Here is a 19,302-nt window from a genome sequence, read left to right on the forward strand (position 1 = left end):
TTCTTCTTCTCCTGGAGATGTTGACTCGACAAGCTCTCCGGCCGGAATGCCAGGGACGCGCTCCGCTGCCACTTATATAGGGATAATGGGGCGGTGTCACATGGGTTGATGTCACATGGGTTGGTCACATGGGTTGATGTCACATGGTAAGGGGGCGGGGTCACCATGTGACATCAACCCATGTGACCAACCCATGTGACATCAACCCATGTGACACCGCCCCATTGTCCCTATATAAGTGGCAGCGGAGCGCGTCCCTGGCATTCCGGCCGGAGAGCTCGTCGAGTCAACATCTCCAGGAGAAGAAGAAGGAGAAGAACGGAAGGCGGCGGGGGCGACGGCGGCGACAGAAGACCGGGCCACCGCCTGTAAAAGAGCTATAAGAAGGCGCGGTGGCCCGGCAGAAGAACCGAAGAGGGGGACAAGACCCCCGAAGTCGGGAGAAGAGGCTGGCGGCGAGGAAGAAAGCCGGACTCCTCCGCTAGCAAAAGAGCTACAAGAAGATAGCGGAGGAGTCCGGCGAGAAGACCCCCGAAGACGGAAGACCCCCGGAGCTGTGCAATAAAATATTTTAACCCTGTGTTGTGTTTTTTTTTGTACTTTATTTCACAGGTGAATGGGTAGGGGTACATTGTACCCCATACTCATTCACATAGGGTGGGGGGCCGGTATCCGGGGGCCCCCTTATTAAAGGGGGCTCGCAGATTCCGATAAGCCCCCCGCCCGCAGACCCCGACAACCAACGGTCAGGGTTGTCGGGAAGAGGCCCTTGTCCTCATCAACATGGGGACAAGGTGCTTTGGGGTGGGGGGGCGCACGCCCCCCCTTCCCCCAAGGCACCCCCCATGTTGAGGGCACGCGGCCTGGTACGGCTCAGGAGGGGGGGGGGCGCCCGCTCGTCCCCACCCCCTTTCCTGGCCGGCCGGGTAGCGTGCTCGGATAAGGGTCTGGTGTGGATCTGGGGGGGACCCCCACGCCGTTTTTTCGGCGTAGGGGGTTCCCCTTGGAATCCATACCAGACCTAAGGGCCTGGTATGCTTTCGGAGGGGGAACCCACGCCAAATTTTTTTGCAGAAATTTGGCGTGGAGTTCCCCCTTGAGCTCATTCTGTGCTTGGCCACGGCAAAAGTCGCCTGGCCTGGGGCGACTTGTAAGTCGTCCCAAGTCAGGTTGAAGTCATCACAAGTCGTGTTGAAGTCGTCCCAAGTCGCGCTGTGATCTTAACTCAAGTCGTGTACAAGTTGCCTCACTCAAGTCGCCTACAAGTCGTGTTGCCCCTGTGTGAATGGAGCCTTACGAAGGCTAGTAGGTTGATTTCTTCCAGTCTACCATCACACCTGGAAAAACTATTTAATTTTAGCATAGAAATTACTCAGTGGGATTTATTATTATTTTTTATTTCATTTTATTTTGTTCCTGTAAAGTTTGGATCAGCCTGTGGCTTTTAGTACCATTGAATGACAAAATTTGGCCTTGGTCATTATGTTCTAGAGACCTTTGACCTTTCACTCCTTAGTTAAGGCATATGTTCAGGACTTGGATCACATCCCCTGCGCCCCCTTGGAACCTTAATTTGGCTCTCTCAACTCTCCTGTGGACCTATATTAGGGATATTCACTTGCTATACTGTACTTCAAGAATCCAATTTTACTGGTAAGTTAAAATCCTACTTTTCTCTATACCAAACACAAGCCTTGGAGCCCCTCCCCATGTTTACATGAGAAATCCTAGGTGGCTCATATACACTATCCACAATCCTACCAGCCAATTGCTCACAATACTGTATTCCCACACTACCCAAACCAAGAAAGATAGAGACGCTAGTTGCAGCAAATCAATAAATAAATAAAATCAATAAATGGTGCTGCTCTCTGAGTGATAACAAGTGAAATAAACAAACTAGACAATAAAGTGCTATGTGTTTGAAGAATAAATGTAAGACTTAAAGATAATATCTGTGCAATATAGCAGTACAAACTGTACACAATATACACAATATGCAAAGTGCTAGGTGCTAAATAAAGTGAAAGTAGCAATCCAAAAAACTAGCAATATAAGGAAGTAAATCTGAATAAAGAATAACAGTATAGAGCACATAAACTGTAAGTGCTAGTGCCAGAAGTAAAGACCAAGTGCACAAAGAAAGAAAAAAATAATAATAAACTAAGTGAAAAAGTGAAGTGCTGGCTCCAACTAGACGCTGTGCAAATGTTGGAATGGAAACGGAAAATTGGTGACTTTTTCCTCTTTTCTTCAGTACAAACACAATTCTGTATACAATGGCCCCTTACCTTACCGCTGTAAAGTAAAAGCGTAGAGATAGACAGTGGTAGTCCAGGAATCCGGAATCCTGTAATGGGTCACATACAGGCAGGGGCGGACTGACCATTCGGTCACTCGGTCATGGACCGAGGGCCCGGCCACTAGGGGGCCCCATCAGGGTTGTCAGCCATAATAAAAACAGGGACAGTATGTAAAAAATCTGTGTTTTTTTACTTCTGTCCCTGAAATGTCCCTTACCGACATACTTTTAATGTAAAAATCCCGAGATTGTAGTTGCCCCGCCTCTCCACTGCCTCCTCAGCCAATGGGAAAACAGTGTACCCGCCCCCTTCTTCAGCGCGGCTTATTTGAGATATGAGCAGGAGATGCCGACAGCTGGAGGAGAGAAGAAGAAGACGGAGGGCACAGCCTGCAGCCTGATAGAAGGTAAGCAACTGAGCTGAATGTATTATTATGAGTGGTTTACCCTTGTCAGCAAGGGGGAGGGGGAGGCTGTGTTTGCTCAAGCAGGGCTCTTCCTGTCTCTGAAGTAGTTAGATCGTTTGTCTGAGGAGAAGTGAACTGCTTCTGGAGGATGTGCTGAATGTCTCCCCCCCCCCCATCTGTGCTACACATTACCTGCCTACCAGTACACAGGCACAATCCCCTCCCATGCATTACTATTCCTGTGTCTGTGAGCTGCTGGGGTACTACAAGTCCCAGCATGCCAGGAGATGGAGGCAGCAGTGTGTTCCATCAGACTTTTTTGGGTAAAAAGTGCTGGTGTGTGTACTGTGTATATGTATACTGTATGTGTACTGTGCATGCTTGTGTATACTGTGTGTGTGTGTAATATATACTGTGTGTGTGTGTGTGTGTATATATACTGTGGTGTGTGTGTGTGTATATATACTGTGCAGGCATGTGTCTGTGTCTATACTGTGCACTACTGTGTGTGTATCTACTGTGTGTCTATATATACTGTGTGTGTGTGTGTGTGTGTGTGTGTGTGTATATATATATACTGTGCACTAGTGTGTGTGTGTGTGTGTGTATGTATATACTGTGCAGGCATGTGTCTGTGTCTATACTGTGTGTGTGTGTGTATACTGTGCAGGCGTGTGTGTGTGTGTATACTGTGCACTAGTGTGTGTGTGTGTGTGTCTGTAAGTATACTGTGTCTGTGTGTTACTGTGCATGCGTGTATGTATACTGTGCATGCATGTGTTTGTGTATATACTGTGCATCTGTGTGTACTGTGCATGCGTGTGTGTATACTGTATCATCCATGTGTGCTCACTGCCGCTCAACAGAATTTGATCCAACAATCCTGTGCCCGTGAAAAATGCCCTTGTTGCCATTCGGAGCCATCTGATTGGTGCACTGCTGAGCTCAACCTCGGATCAGGCAGCAAGGCAGGTCTGGGTGCACACCTGTGCAGTGATAACATGGTGCACAGCTTTTATTCATACGCCCCACTGCCCGATCTGAGGCCAACCACAGCAGTTCACTATTCCGCTGACTCTACGACAGCACATGTGCAGTTCAGAGTCTGGAACATGTGGCTTTATTTTTTTTTAAAGGCCTTGCCCACCAGCTGCCTACCTCACCAAGCACCAAGGTGCAAAGGTGTGTGTGTGTGTGTGTGTGTGTGTGTGTATGTGTGTGTATGTGTGTGTGTATGTGTGTGTGTGTGTGTGTGTGTGTGTGTGTGTGTGTGTGTGTGTGTGTGTGTGTGTGTGTGTGTGTGTGTGTGTGTGTGTGTGTGTGTGTGTGTGTGTGTGTGTGTGTGTGTGTGTGTGTAAGGGGATATTCATGGAAGGTGGCACTCTGGGGGCTCTGCCGTAGGGCATGTCAAAAGTGTCCAATCTGTCTGCCATAATGTCGCAGTCCCGCCGTCATTACTAGTAAAAAAAAAAAAAAAATTATAATAAAAATGCCATAAATCTATCCCCTATTTTGTAGACGCTATAACTTTTGCGCAAACCAATCAATATACGTTTATTGTGATTTTATTTTTTAACCAAAAAAATATAGAAGAATACATATTGGCCTAAACTCTGGAGAAAAAAAATGTATGTATGTGTGTGTGTGTATATCTATCCATCTTTCTATCTATCTTACTTTTTTTTTTATAGTATAAAGTAAAAAATATTGCTCTTTAAAAAAAAGTGTCTGCCTTTTTTCGTTTATAGTGCAAAAACTAAAAATCCCACAAAAGAAAGCTCTATTTGTGGGAACAAAAGGACATCAATTTTGTTTGGGTACAACCTCGCACGACTGCGCAATTGTCAGCTAAAGCGACACAGTGCCGAATCGCAAAAAGTGCTCTGGTCAGGGAGGGGGTAAATACTTCCAGGGCTGAAGTGGTTAAGACTCTCCCAGTGACCATGCCCATTGTTCACCATGGTTCACTATGCATGCCACAGATCATCATCTCCCTGGTAGGGGTCCCAGTGCAGTATTTTGCCCAGGGGCCCATGATGTTAAGGTGGAACTGCCCATGAGAGGCTCGTGGTGCCTTTACTGGGTCACCAGCTCTAGGTCTCCTGCCACCCTGCATGTTGCCGAGCTTGGTGCCCCTCCTCTAAAAAAAATAAAATAAAATGGCTGCCACGTGGCGGCCATCTGTAAGCCTGGGGACCCCATAATCTCTTATTGCCCGGGGGCCCCATAAGTTGTCAGTCCGCCCCTGCATACAGATCTTCTCCTTTATATGCATCAATATTGCTGGAAATCTTCCCAAGCAGATGTATTAGGGGTATATAGGAAGAAAGAACGGGTCCCAAAAAGTAGTAGAAACTAGATGCTTTTATTAGTTACAGCCAACAGGCATACTCACATTAAAACTCAGCTAAAAAACTAAACACCACAAGCGGTGAGCTTGTAACCTGACGTCACTCCCGATGCCTGTCTGTTCTGTGCCTGTCTGTTCCGACACGTAGCGTCACGATCACGTGACTTCATTAGGGAAGCTGCTCTTGTGTCCGCCATTCTAAAAAAATGTAATTGCTGACTTAAGAATTCTGAACAACAAGGGTGTTGTGTGTCTTTCTCACACAGTTTTTGGTGTGCCCAGTTCACATTATCATCACATTTATAGTTAGGCAATAATTTAATACCTTTTTTTAAAATCATTTGCACATGTTTATATTGTACCAGAATAAAGCTACATTCACATGAACATTTGTATTTGACAGCAGCTAAGCACCAGTAATCTGCACATGAAAAAGTTGAAAGATTTCCTGCAGATAGTTGCAGTTTGTAAATAAATGTAGCTGCAAGTAGCTGCAGATAGCCGTGTTTAGGTGCGTCAGAAAGAAAGGGGGAGTGTGTCATTTTCTGCTGCCAAATGCACTGCAGCTAAATGCAATCAGTGTTTAGCTGCAGATAGTCCACCCTGGTCCCAGCCAGGGCCAGATTTTCCACTAGGCCACTGTAGGCAGGTGCTTAGAGGTGCCCTTCCTAGAGGGGCGCCCGTCAGTGCGTTTTTTTTATCCTTTTGCTGCCAGGTCAGGACATGACAGCAGGGGGTTTTGCACACATTCTGGCTGCGCCACCACCCCATTTGCTTCCACACACCCCTGGTACTGCCCCACCCCCCCCGCGCCCACCCCATGTAGTCCGGACTCCGCTTTCCCATCTGCGGGCCTGGGACTGTCATGTGTGCCAGCAGGTGGAGGGGGGGGAGGATGGGGGGACACAGATAAGCTCTATTCCTTGTCTTACTGGTGACCCGAAAAGTGACGTGTATACCGGTGCTTCCGGGTCACCCTGTCACTTTTCCTGGCTAACATAGCTGGGAAGGGATATATGGCAATGCGATGTGCATCGAAATACATCCAGTGGAGCCCAGAGGAGACATGCAGGGTCTCATTAAAGAGAGCCTGTCACCTAAAGTTCATCACACAGGAGATGTGATAATATGTGATGAAAAAAAAGTTAAGCAAAAAAAAATATATATTTTTTTTTATTTTGCAAAGAAATAAAGTTAGACCCAAGCACATTAAATCCCTGACAGCCCCCCCCCCCCCCCCACATACACACACATACCAATGTAAACACACTGGTCGGGGGCACGACATGTGAAAACTGATACACATGTTACATACATATCGCTATGCACACCAGATTGAGAGCAATAATACTAGTACTAGGCCTTTTGAAGGATCACCTATAGAAAATATAGGGTACTGAAGTATGTTGCTATTTCATGGGTACACACAAATTTAAGGTTTGACGTGTTGGGTATCTATTTACTCGGTGCAACATTGTCTTTTATATTTTACCAAATATGGGAGTTTATTGTATTTGCCCTAAAATTCACTTTAGTGTGTTTTTACTGAAATTTAGCATTTCCTAGACCTTGCTGTCTTTTTTTGTGGGGGGGCCTTCAGAATTCTCTGCCTATAGGCTCCTGATATATAAATCTGGCCGTGAACACGGCACTTTCCTTCTCTTCACAGCTAAACTGTCTGCAACTAAATGTTGCTAATGGTTATGTATGAATAACATGATTACTTTGCATTGTGTGAGTCTAGCTGCTTTTAGAAAAGTATTCTAAACACAGCTAAACGTTGAAATTTAAACATCTGTATAAGGTAGCCTAATACCCAGCACTTCACTGCATCCATTGAGCCTTTTTTTATGGGCTGCTGCCCTGAATGAGCTTATGGTCTATAGGCAGGACAATCTATGGTCTGTTTGGTCAAATGCCAGCTAACCCACAAGTATGTTTATGGACTGTGCAAGGACTCATAGGAGACAAACAAAAACCGGAAAAACATTAAATTCATGTACTGTCCTTGGTGGGATTCTCCTAGTCCCAAGCAGCAATGTAGGAGTTCTAACCACTTAGCTGCCAACTTCTCCTTTAAATCCTACCTGATGAGGTGCTACTGGCAATAACACCACATCGGAACCTTTATTAATAAATAGTCAAATTTGCATTAAATTAGAATACACATATGCTTATTTACTACAGCAGTACAGACAACAGTTTTTCGTCCATGATCTGAGCTTTTATTCTCGGTAAAAAGCGACCATCAGTAAAAAGAATTGTAACCCTTTCCTGCCCCTAACTTATTGTTAAGACCTTGATCTGAACCAGCTACTTCTCACAACTGCAAAACTGTCTTTCAGGGTTCAAATTCTGATGTGTATGGTTCATACTCTACAAAATAGTTGAAAAGTTCAGCAAAACAATATGAATATTTCAATTTCGGTTAAATGGTCTTGAGCTCTAAAGCATTGGTAGAAAAATAGGTGTATTAGAACATCTGATTTTCTTATTGAAGTATTCTATAAGGCTTTAACTTACCAGATGGATGTGTTTGATCAGTCCAGAGTTTGAGAGAAGAACATTGGAAAATATTGGAAATCCAGAACGTAGTTGCAGAATTCTTGGTAATGGCATGGTCCAGGTCTTGTGGTACCAGTGAAGTCTTCTAACGAGTGAAGCTGTCACTGGGTTGTGTTCAGTCTTATAGTCCAGCCCCTCTTATCTGAAAGTCCTCCTTGCCTGTGAATGCATAAAGTTTCACTTTCCTGTTCCCGACCAGAGTTGGAATTTAGCTCTATGGTCCTCCCCTCTACTTTCCAGCAGAGCTGTCATATTTTATGAGTATTTTTGTGTATCTAGTATGATATACATAAATGTGTGTGTGTGTGTGTGTGTGTGTATATATATATATATATATATATATATATATATATATATATATATATATATATATATATATATATATATATATATATATATATATATATATATATATATATATATATATATATATTATTTGTAATCAGTTGCATTTAATTTTAAGATCACTTATAAAATAAATACTTTTAATAATGTCACTATTCTGCTGGATATCAAAAATTCTCTCTAAAGAGGCAAAACATTGAGGGCATTTTTATTTTACTTTGCACTTTATTTCTCTAAGCACAGGATGCATTGAAGTCACAGCAGCTGCTGGATTAATGATTAGATGGAAATGATACTAAAGCTTCTATGCCTGTCTCCAAATTTCACAAGCAATTACTGGTTATACTGTTGACAGCAGGGATTTTTTTTTTTTTTTTTCTCGCTCAATGTTTTTATTAAGGTTTTTCATGAGAAGTACATATCAATCAGTAGGCTTATACATGGGAAACAGTCACAAATATGAATAATAAAAATGAATATAGATGTCACTCTATGGTTAACAAGACTTATATCCGAAAACAAGACTTATAATAAAGTAGATCCACTTAAAGAGCCAGAATTGGAACTTTTAAAGTGTTGGCGTATTTAATGTAACATGCCTCCAGACCACCCATCCACCCCTAATGGGCGCAAACTGTGGATGGGTGGGGGCACAACTGTATAAACCAAGAATATTAATGCCAAATTTATATTATATATTGTAAAAAACATAAAAGGGTCTAGGTATTCATATCATAAATTACAAATGCCAATTATATTAGAACAAAAAGATAAGAGTTAAGAAAAATATCAGAGAAAAAATTTAAAAAAGACAGTGCTTGTCAATCTCAAAATATGGAACTATATGAGTAAGTATAAAGATTCCCTTATCCATATAGATAAAAAATAGGATGAGGGAAAGGGGAAAGAAAGAAAAAGGAGGGTCTCTCATGGTGGTAGCGCAGCCCATGCCCAGGAAAAGCTTATAGGTAATAATAAACAAAATGGAGGAATTATTGCGGCAACAACAATGTATAATCAAAGTCATGGGGTAAATGATTTTAACCCAAGGTTTCCAAATTTTGTTGAATTTACTGATATTATCATCTTCTATTGCCATAATTTTGGCAAATAGAAGAGCCTTCAACATCCTATGTTTGGCTTCAGCAGGGATTTATCTTCTGTCACCTCTGTGATTCCTGCTACCATTTGGCTGCCTTTATCTATTGCTGATATGGCACATGCATATCTTTCTGATGTAAACATAAAGGGAAACTATAATGGTTTTGAGTCAATTTTATTTATGTATTTTTAAAATTGTATATGTTGGTAAATTGATGTTTTATATTGTTTTACTAATTCTTTATTTTACAAGAGCTTTTATTTGCAAGGTGCAGCCATGACACAAGTTTTACCGAGCTTTGAGTTTTCAAAAAAATTTGCAAAACAGAAGCTCTTTGCATTCAGGAAATTTCAGCTTGAGCTGAGCACTCTAAAACACGATTTTTAAGCATAGCGGTTAAGCATGTGAAAAAGAGACTAGCGCACCACCTGCTGTTTGTAAATGAAAATAAAAACTATCCATATGCAATAGGTCATATTAACCTGGCAAAAAAAAAAAGAGTAGGAGAAAAAAAATACTTTGAATTTTTTATTTTTTTTGTCTTGACTATGAAAAATATACACCAACCCACTATTTGCATTAGCTTTATACTAGTAAATGAATACCTGTAAATATACACTCACCAGCCACTTTATTAGGTACACCTTGCTAGTACCTGGTTGGACTCCCTTTTGCCTTCAGAACTGCCCTAATTCTTCATGGCAATGATTTAACAAGGTGTTGGAAACATTCCTCTGAGATTTTGGTCCATATTGAAATGATACCATCACGCAGTTGCTGCCGATTTGTCGACTTCACATCCATTATGCGAATCAACCATTCCACCACATCCCAAAACGGGCTCTACTGGATTGAGATCTGGTGACTGTGGAGGCCATTGGAGTACATTGTCATATTCAAGAAACCAGTTAGAGACTATTTGAGCTTTGTGACATGGTGTATAATCCGGCTGGAAGTAGTCATTAAAAGATGGGTACACTTTAGTCATAAAGGGATAGATATGGTCAGCAACAATACTCAGGTAGGCCGTGACATTTAAACGATGCTCAGTTGGTACTAAGGGGCCCAACGTGTGCCAAGAAAATATCTTATACACCATTACACAACCTCCAGCTTGAACCATTGATACAAGGCAGGATGAATCCATGCTTTCATGTTGTTCATGCCAAATTCTGGCCCTACCATCTGAATGTCGTGGCTGAAATCGAGACTCCTCAGACCAGGCAACATTTTTTCCAATCTTCTGTGTGAATTGTAGCCTCAGTTTCCTGTTCTTAGCTGACAGGAGTGGCACCTGGTGTGGTCTTCTGCTGTTGTAGCCCATCTGCTTCAAGGTTTAATGTGTTGTGCATTCAGAAATGGTACGTTGCATACCTTGGGTGTAACAAGTGGTTATTTGGGTTACTGTTGCCTTTCTATCATCTCAAACCAGTCTGCCCATCCTCCTCTGACATTAACAAGCCATTTTCATCCACCCAGTTGCTGCTCACTGGATATTTTTTCTTTTTCAGACCATTCTCTGTAAACCCTAGAGATGGTTGTGCGTGAAAATCCCAGTAGATCAGCAGTTTTTGAAATACTCAGTCCAGCCTGTCTGGCGCCAACAACCATGCCAAATTCAAAGACACTTAAATCCCCTTTCTTCCCCATTCTGATGCTCGGTTTGAACGCTAGCAAGTCGTCTTCACCACATCTAGATGCCTAAATGCATTGAGTCGCAGCCATGTGATTGGCTGATTAGCAATTTGTGTTACCAAGCAATTGAATGGCTGTACCTAATAAAGTAGCCAGGGAATGTATATTTGACAACATTAGAATCCTTACAGCCAGCTTGTTTGAAAATTACATTTTGGCAATAGGCAATGATGTGCAGTAACCAGCAGCCAACAAATGGTTATTTTTTTATCAGGTTAGAACAAGCAAATCAATAAGATTATTTCTGGTTTCTATGGTTTGATGTGCATTATTCTTTGTCTTTATTATTTAGTCCTTTATGATTTACCAATTTTCACAACTGCTTGCATAGAATTTACTTCACAAAACTTTTATTGGGTTTTTAAAGTATTAATACAAACTATGAATAACATTCACATAAAGAAAAGAATGCCTGATTGCATAGTGTTTAATACATAAAAGAGGTCTGATTTTCTATGTTATACTTATCAATTATTTTTTCCCTCCCCCAGCTTGTTCCAAGTTTCTGCACCTTCTGGCACCAGATCGCACAGCAACAAGGCGCTTCTTCACTCCAAAATGAACTGATTAGCCTACAGATCTCCAATACAAGTTCTTTCAACAGCCATGAAATGCCTTGTTTAATGGACTTTGATCTGAGTTGTTTCCCCGACTTGTTTTAGTTCAGCAAAAACAAGGTTGTCTGGACCAGAAAACCGAATACACCAAGTCAAACAGCTGCCAAACTGTGGTGGTTTGCCTTAGGTTGGTGTGTTGCTTTTAAAAACATTCCTGAACTACAGATCCAGTGGTCCTGTAGTATTTTACAACGTGAATTTTGAATAGGTATGTTCCTGTCTTTCATGTTAAAGATTACAGTTTATGACACGTATTTTACGCTTTTTGAAATATTTGCATCCAATTACACTGTAATCAAATAACTATTGGTGGAAGGCTACGTTACTATTAGGCACTTATTGTGCCAGAATTTGTTGCATTCAGTATGTTGGCGTCTTCCAAACATTGTGAATTAGTTGGCTAGATCAGCTACCATTGGAGAGTACCTGTTGGACATAAGCACTGCAACAGCAGCTATTCTAAAGGCTGATATTGTCTCCAATTATGAGGCTGTGGTTTTAAGCAGTGCACTAAAGAGGCATGTTTTTTTTCTATATATTTGAATGAGTAAATTGCTATCCAAGTTATCCTTTTGGAAAACATAACTTGATATTTATATTTAGTCTATTTATCTCAGTCAAATAAACTTTCTCTTTAACGGTGGATCTATCTTATGTGTCTCGTAGCACATGAGGGGATTACAGTGAATTAATTAATGCACATATTGCTACTAAGTAGTGTTTATATGTGTGAACTTTAATAAAGCATTCAGTATCTATCTCTGCATTTATTCCAAAAAGGAATCAATCCAGGAAATGCTGAATGGAATATATTTGCATTGACTTCAAAGTCCGAGCATGGTAGTAACTACAAATCCAAACTGGTCTAATTTGTGTTTATTAGCCTGAGACTTTTTGGGTACAGTAGTAGAACTGCGTATTGGGAATGATGCAGATGTATTGATCTTTTGCGGCCATTTAACCTTTTAATTTCACAAGTCTTCTTTGTAGAGTACACTATGCTGTCTTCAAATCTATTCAGTTTTCGAGAAGACTGACTTGGTGTAAAGGTAAATACTTAAAAACAAGGCTCTCGTCACCCAGTGAAGTTGCGTTTTGCTACGTCTCTTTAATATTATAAGAAATGGGATTATCCTATATTGCAGAACACTCCCCAATATATATATAGGTTGAATGGGGGCTTCTAAATTTTGCTCAATCACAGGAAATCAAGGCAAGGTAAAACTGATTCTGGGAATTCCATATTTTCTCCCCATTCCCACTAGTGCAGTGGTCATCAACCCTGTCCTCAGGGCCCACTAACAGGCCAGGTTTGCAAGATAACTGAAATACATCACAGGTGATCTCATTTGCTGCTCAGTGATTGCAGTATTCTAGTCTGCATCTCCCCAAGGTAATACATAAAACCTGGCATGTTAGTGGGCCCTGAGGTCAAGGTTGATGACCACTACACTAGTGGATGCAGAGTAGACCCATGGCCACAATCTCGGTTTAGGCAAGGATTGTGTGATTGTTTGTGGCTTATGGAATTTTTCAGTGGACAGATTGTTTCTTCACCCATGACCTTCTTTTCAATATTACAGACAGCAATGAAAAAAAAATATTATTATATATTTATATAAAGTAAATATCACCTTTAAAGAGAAGTGTGTGATTCTATAAAAAAAATGTATACTTACCTATGTAGATGCAGCATTGATCTGATGCTGCATTTGTCCTCCGCCGCCTCTACACCAAGAATTGAGTGATCAAAGATTGCTGATTGCTCAGTTATCGGGTCTTCCGTGTGCAGAGAAGCGGTGTCTGTCAGTCACTGGCTCTCCACTCTGCTCCTCCAAGGCTCACTGGAGTGCCAGACCGCGGACGAGGTGGGATCAGCTTGCTAAGGCTCTCAGCACTGCGCTTAGAGCCTGATCCAGCTGCTGGTCAGGAATCTGAGCAGATCTCTGACATTATTGTCAGGATCCCTGCACAACCTGAGCCAGCGGAGTGACGTCAGCTAAAAGCAGACTTTAGAGTCCTCTGACTCACAGGAGAAGTATGACGAAAAGAGTTTTGGCTATACTTCTCCTTTAATATCTGTTAAGAATGATGAGAGGTGGACTTTTTATGATCACGTTGTCACATCCTGTTCTTGCATTATATTATTAAAATAGTAGGACTAAGAAAGGTGTTAAAACAAATGTATTGCATTTGTAAATGGCTAAATAGGTTTAACCTCTGATCAATTCCAACAGTTTTGTCCAGAGGAAACTATGACCAACTTTGCCTCTGGGTTGGGGGAGGGGACTCCTCCTTGCCCCAAAGTGTTTTAAGTTTACTGGGTGAAAAAATACGTGATGCTTCCTAATTAAAACTTTGAATAATTTAAAGGAACTTACCAAACCTCTTTTAGCAATTTACCGTAACTCCTGTTGTGAAGCATTTCACAGCTACATATACCAATGGTGAAATGTTCCCACCTAAATCCAAATGAATGTCCCTTTGTCCTTTGTACATTCCTTGGACCATAAATTTATTCTGCCTAATCCACAAACTTTGATATATTTACACTTCAACTTACACAAGTACATTTTAACTTCATATGCTCATGCCAAAGTATACCTAATTAGAAGCGGCCAGTATAGCCAATGAATACCTGGATAACAGGAGAATATGCTTTAAGAAGTAAAATGCTGTTTTAGATATATTCACTACTTTGGGTTTGGTTTTCAGATGATGTTAATGCGTGGCCTTTCATTTTGCACAGTATACTTCTGCTGGTCAGTATGTATGGGTAGTAGATTGGCAAGAATGGACGCACCCACATGCGTGACATCGCCCGAAACTTAAAACTGCATCGCTTATTCAGTCAAGCAGAGCAAAGACATGCAGTTTACACGACAAGTAATCTGCAGTAATTCATGGCAGACAAACAAATATCATATATCATAGTAAACTGAAATCGGATTGATTGGCTTGGATCAGTGCACTTTGTACAGCAGCCTTTGCACTAGCTTACTGAAAAAGCGTTTGGAAGTCTTGCAATATTGGGTGATTTCACAGAGTGGGTCTGTTCATGGAATGTGTGAGGAGCATGTTAAGCTCACAAGTTTTTAAATAGAGATATATATTATGTTTTATATCTATATTTTTGTATTTTTACTAAATGTGTGTTGCTTCTGAATGTGAAATTATTATATCCAATAACATGTAAATAAGTAATTTTATTGTAAATTGTTTCTTTAACAACATTTTAATTACAGTGCATGATTCCACTTGGATAATGAATTCTTGTATTCTTTTTTCCATGTGTCCTGTAAATATAAAATAAAATATTAGAGAAGAAAATGTCCACATAGCATTTTTTATTAAATACATGTTAATTATTTTTTCTTTTTGGTACACCGTTTCAAAAATAAACTATGGGTGCAGACAGCATTGCTGGTTTTGGAGATGGACCCTATTCTTAATGCTCATGAACTGAATTACACTTGCCTGCCTTAGTGCCAGAGCTAGAACACAACCCATTATGAGTCCCCCTGTTCCTGTCACGACAGTCATATGCTTCATATATAAATAGGTTATTGACTGCTAAAAGTAATGTAGGCAATGTCTCAGCTGCTGGACACGCTGGACACGCTTTTGCCATTTGGAAACATTGATGGTATGTATGCTGACTGAGCAATAAGTACGTGCTTCGTTTATGTGTGATTCTTTTAATTAATAAATAAGCCATCTCACTTCCACTTATTCTCATCTTCAGAGTATTTCCCAGATACTTTATTTGTCTGTTGAAGCCCTCAAAAATGCCTGGTACTTCTGGGTATGGGGGAACGTGTGACCTTTTTCCCCCAACATCCAGGATGCAGTGCTTGAGCCTGAGCAGTCAAATGTCAGGTCTGAACATTGACATATGGGGAGGGGAGCAGTTTATTAACCATGTCTCAGCAGTAAAACAGAGATACACTGAGTTTAACCAGGAATTAGGCCCACAGCTCTAGCACAGGAATGAATTGCTGGAGAACAGGTGAGATGGCGGCCTGTGAAAAAAAACCTGTAACTTTATCCTCTATAGTGTGTGTATACCGATCAACCATTATAACCACCAACACACCACAACTTTGTGACCACCCACCTAATATTGATTAGGTAACACTTTTGTTGCCAAAACAGGCCTCACCCATCTGACCTATCGAGGCATGGATGCCACTAGACCTATGAAGGTATGCTGGGCTATCCACATTTAACCCCAATAAATAGAACTTCCATTGCATTGAAGTATTTAGAAATATGGTGGAGCAGGATATCAAGACTAAAAAGGGGAGAAAATGTGATAATATATGAAAAGATATAAAATCCCTAGAGAAGAGAAAGCACATTGTTATTCGCCCAGCGGAAAAAGGAGGGGGTATTATTGTCCTCAATAAAGAGAACTGTAATGTAGAAATGTCCAAAATTCGAAATGATGGAGAAACATTTAAAAAACTCAGGGGTGATCCAAGTAATAATTTTAAAAATCAACTGAAAAGTTTAGTAGACAAAGGGGCCAAAAATGGTATTAATAAAAAATGAAAGTAGGTACATAATACCCGAGGCCCCCAAAATACTTGTAATTTACTTAGTACCCCAAATATCTAAAACAACAGCAAAATCCACCTGGTAGGCCAATTATAAGTGGAATAGATTATTTATTCAGTATATTAGGGGGATTTCTGGATGTATTTGTGAAGCCTTTGGCAAGTAAAGCCCCTCTTATCTCAAACACAGTGGGGATTTTATAAATCTACTAAACAAGACAGAAGACACAGCCTCATGCCTACTAGAATCACTAACAAGAATAACTAAGAATACACCAACATTAAGCACAGTGATGCCCGTATAGCTGTGATATGGACTTTTTTATACACACTATGACCTGAAAACAGCCCAAAAACAGTTAATTTCGGGATGGACCAGTAGCCAATAGCTTCCGTCTCGAACTTGCGTCGTTTTTGGTATGTCGGAACAGCATACATATGAGCGTTTTTCCCGATGGGAATTGGCTCCGTGGGAAAAATTTAGAACATGTTCTCTTTCTAGGTCTGCCAGAATTTTCAACGTAAAAAGTCTGATGGGATATACACACGATCGGAATATATGAGGAAAAGCTCCCATCTGACTTTTTCTGTCGGACATTCCGCTCGTGTGTACAGTAAAAGCGAGTAATAGAAACACAGTTGGGAGATTTGCTTCAGACACATCACAAGGAAACTTGATGCACACACAAAGAGACACATCTGATTCAATCTTCATCTTAAGAATATAATACATCATTGATGTTTTTTTTACATTCTACATTTTGATATTGTTCTTGGAATATTTTGCTATTTTATTAATAAATATATTTTTGAGTTTTTACACAAGAACTGAACAGACTTTCTTGGAACTTTCCTCGTCAATATAATTTACAGAATATCAATATTAATACCATAAAAACTGTATTTTAACACTAGCCCCTAAGGGCCTAAACATTAGACTTAGATATCAGTTGTTTTATATCCAATTACTAAATGCCTTGGTCCTGTATTAATTTTCAGCCTTAAATGGGTTTACATATTACAAAAACATTTTATAAGTCATTCTTTGTAGTATGTAGATGACCAGTTTTCAATCTTTAACTTACATATAGTTGTTAATTAAAATATTTACCTGTAGAAGATTTTAATATTGTTTAATATTGCTTTGGATAACCATGATGTCAGTAGCAAATCCATTTAGGTTGTATAAGTTATGAGGTGGGGTCTCCATGGATTGGAGTTGTTTTCTCAGCACATCTCACAGATGCTCAATTGGATAGCCCTTTGGAGACCAAGTCAACAGCTCAAAGTCAATGTTGTACCCCTCAAACCATTCTTGAACAATTTTGGCAGTAGTGCAGGGCGTATTATCCTGCTTAAAGAGGTCACTGCCATCAGGGGATATAGTTTCAATAAACGGTTGTCCTTGGTCCGCAACAATGCTTAAGTAGGTGGCATATGCCAAGTAACATCCACATGAATGGCAAGATCCAAGGTTTCCCAGCAGAATATTGCCCAAAGCATCACACTGCATCTGCCGCCTTGCCTGTTTCCCATGCTGCATCCCGATGCCATCTCTTCCCCAAGTAAGTCACGCAAGCGTGCCCAGCCATCCACATGATGCAAAAGAAAATGTGATTCATCTGATCAGGCTACCTTCTTCCATTGCTCTGTGGTCTAGTTCTAATGCTTAAGCCCCTGTTTAGGAATTTTTGGTTGGGGACCTGGGTCAGCATGGGCACCCGGACCGGTCTGTGGCTACGTAGTCCCATACACAACAAACCGCGATGGTAATTTTTCCTACTTTGGACACCTCAACTTCAAAGACAACATGTTTACTTGCTGTCTAATATATCCCATTGGCTTCCAGATGCCATTGTAATGAGATAAGCAATGTCATTCATCTAACCTGTCAGTGTTCATAAAGTTATGGCTGATTGGTATGTATATATATATATTTATATTTATCATATATTTGACTCTTTTACGTTTCAAAATTCACTGACCTGGTTTATAGGAATGTAGCAATCAGTTTTCTTCACATTACTAGTGAGATACAATTGAGGCTTCCCCATAATTGGTGATATGGATACTTGGTGGCACACGAGAGTTATTTGCCTGACTGGAAGCTGTGTAAAGACAGTGAAGAAAACGTCAGTAATGAAATAATAAAATATTTCACAGTGCGTCACAATATTCTACTTTGCAGCAGACCATTATTATTATTATTACCTGACCACTCCAAATATTTTGTCACAAAAGCATTGTGTGAAGTACAGCATAGACACAGTAGTGAAGAGGAGTGAGTATAGCAACATTTATTTTACCATTAGTAACTAAAAAAATCTTTTTATTTGGAAGGTGTGTTTTTTTTGTGTGTATTTAGAGTAGTATAGTTTATTTAATTTTGTGTTCTTTATATTAGTTTTTTATTTTGTGTATCCAATTTTTGTTTTTTTGTGTTTTACTTTTTACTTTTATTTCTCTTTGTGTGACAATGTAAGCTAATAACTAGTAACCAATTTTTGGAGCAATAACTGGTCCAGGACAGTTGGAAGAAGTTTTTTTAACCATCAGGTGCCATTTAAATCCTATTGCAGACTCTACATACTAACAAAAGGGAAAATATATCAGTTTTTTATGGCCTGCCCCCTTAAAGAAAATGTTTTCTTAGCCCATGCAGGGATGTGCAACAGGTCTGCTTTAATGTCCTTCCTGCCCAGCAACACATACTCACCTTTACTGTATTTCCCGGCTGTTCTGTTCAGATGCCAGGAGCAAAAAAAAAAATATGGAGGAGCAGGATGCTGTTTTGAACCGCATTCAATTTGCATGACATGTGAAATAACATTGCTTTCTATTGTACCTGTTCACATCTTACCAAAAGTATTGGAACACCTGCCTTTACACGCAGATACGCTTTAATGACATCCCAGTCTTAGTCTGTAGGGTTAAATTTTGAGTTGGCCCACCATTTGCAGCTATAACAGCTTCAACTCTTCTGGGAAGGCTGCTCATAAGGTTTTGGAGGGTGTCTATGGGACTGTTTGACCATTTTTCCAGAAATGAAACAAAGTTCTGGGTTGTTGAAAAACAGGTGTGCTGCATCCCATGATTGAATTAACAATGGAAACCCCCTGGGGGTGGGACTTTAATGGCACTCCCAAAACATATATACCAAAAAGTATGTATCATGTAAAAAAAATAGTTTTTATTATACAAAATAGAAAAATACATAAGGAAATACATTATATAAAAAAGCATGGATGCATAATAATACAAACAAAAGAAGTGAACCTAGGCATGTTTTATCCCTAATACACATTAATGGTGAGCAAATTGATTTCAAAATCAGTGTCTGGTTTGCTAACTCGTGTAGCT

The 19,302-nt window shown here is 40.3% G+C and overlaps 2 protein-coding genes across 2 annotated transcripts in view; one reads left to right on the plus strand and one right to left on the minus strand.

The window, feature by feature from the left end:
- The window catches only part of IRF7 (interferon regulatory factor 7), a 45,529-nt gene extending 30,816 nt beyond the window's left edge, over nt 1-14,713 (plus strand). The window contains exon 12 of the mRNA XM_077458907.1: nt 11,258-14,713. Within this exon, the coding sequence (XP_077315033.1) occupies nt 11,258-11,428 (171 nt within the window). The 3' untranslated portion in view covers nt 11,429-14,713. The remainder of the gene's footprint in view (nt 1-11,257) is intronic.
- The window catches only part of LOC143935204 (malignant fibrous histiocytoma-amplified sequence 1 homolog), a 72,736-nt gene continuing 68,003 nt past the window's right edge, over nt 14,570-19,302 (minus strand). Inside the window, exons 10-11 of the mRNA XM_077458894.1 lie at nt 17,928-18,050; nt 14,570-14,679 (exon numbers count right to left, since the gene is read on the minus strand). Coding sequence (XP_077315020.1) covers nt 17,968-18,050 — 83 coding nt within the window. The 3' untranslated portion in view covers nt 14,570-14,679; nt 17,928-17,967. The remainder of the gene's footprint in view (nt 14,680-17,927; nt 18,051-19,302) is intronic.

This window comes from Lithobates pipiens, unplaced genomic scaffold (genome assembly GCF_037356315.1).
Source record: "Lithobates pipiens isolate NorthernLeopardFrog02 unplaced genomic scaffold, aLitPip1_a1.2 Scaffold_10, whole genome shotgun sequence".
Classification (NCBI taxonomy): domain Eukaryota; kingdom Metazoa; phylum Chordata; class Amphibia; order Anura; family Ranidae; genus Lithobates; species Lithobates pipiens.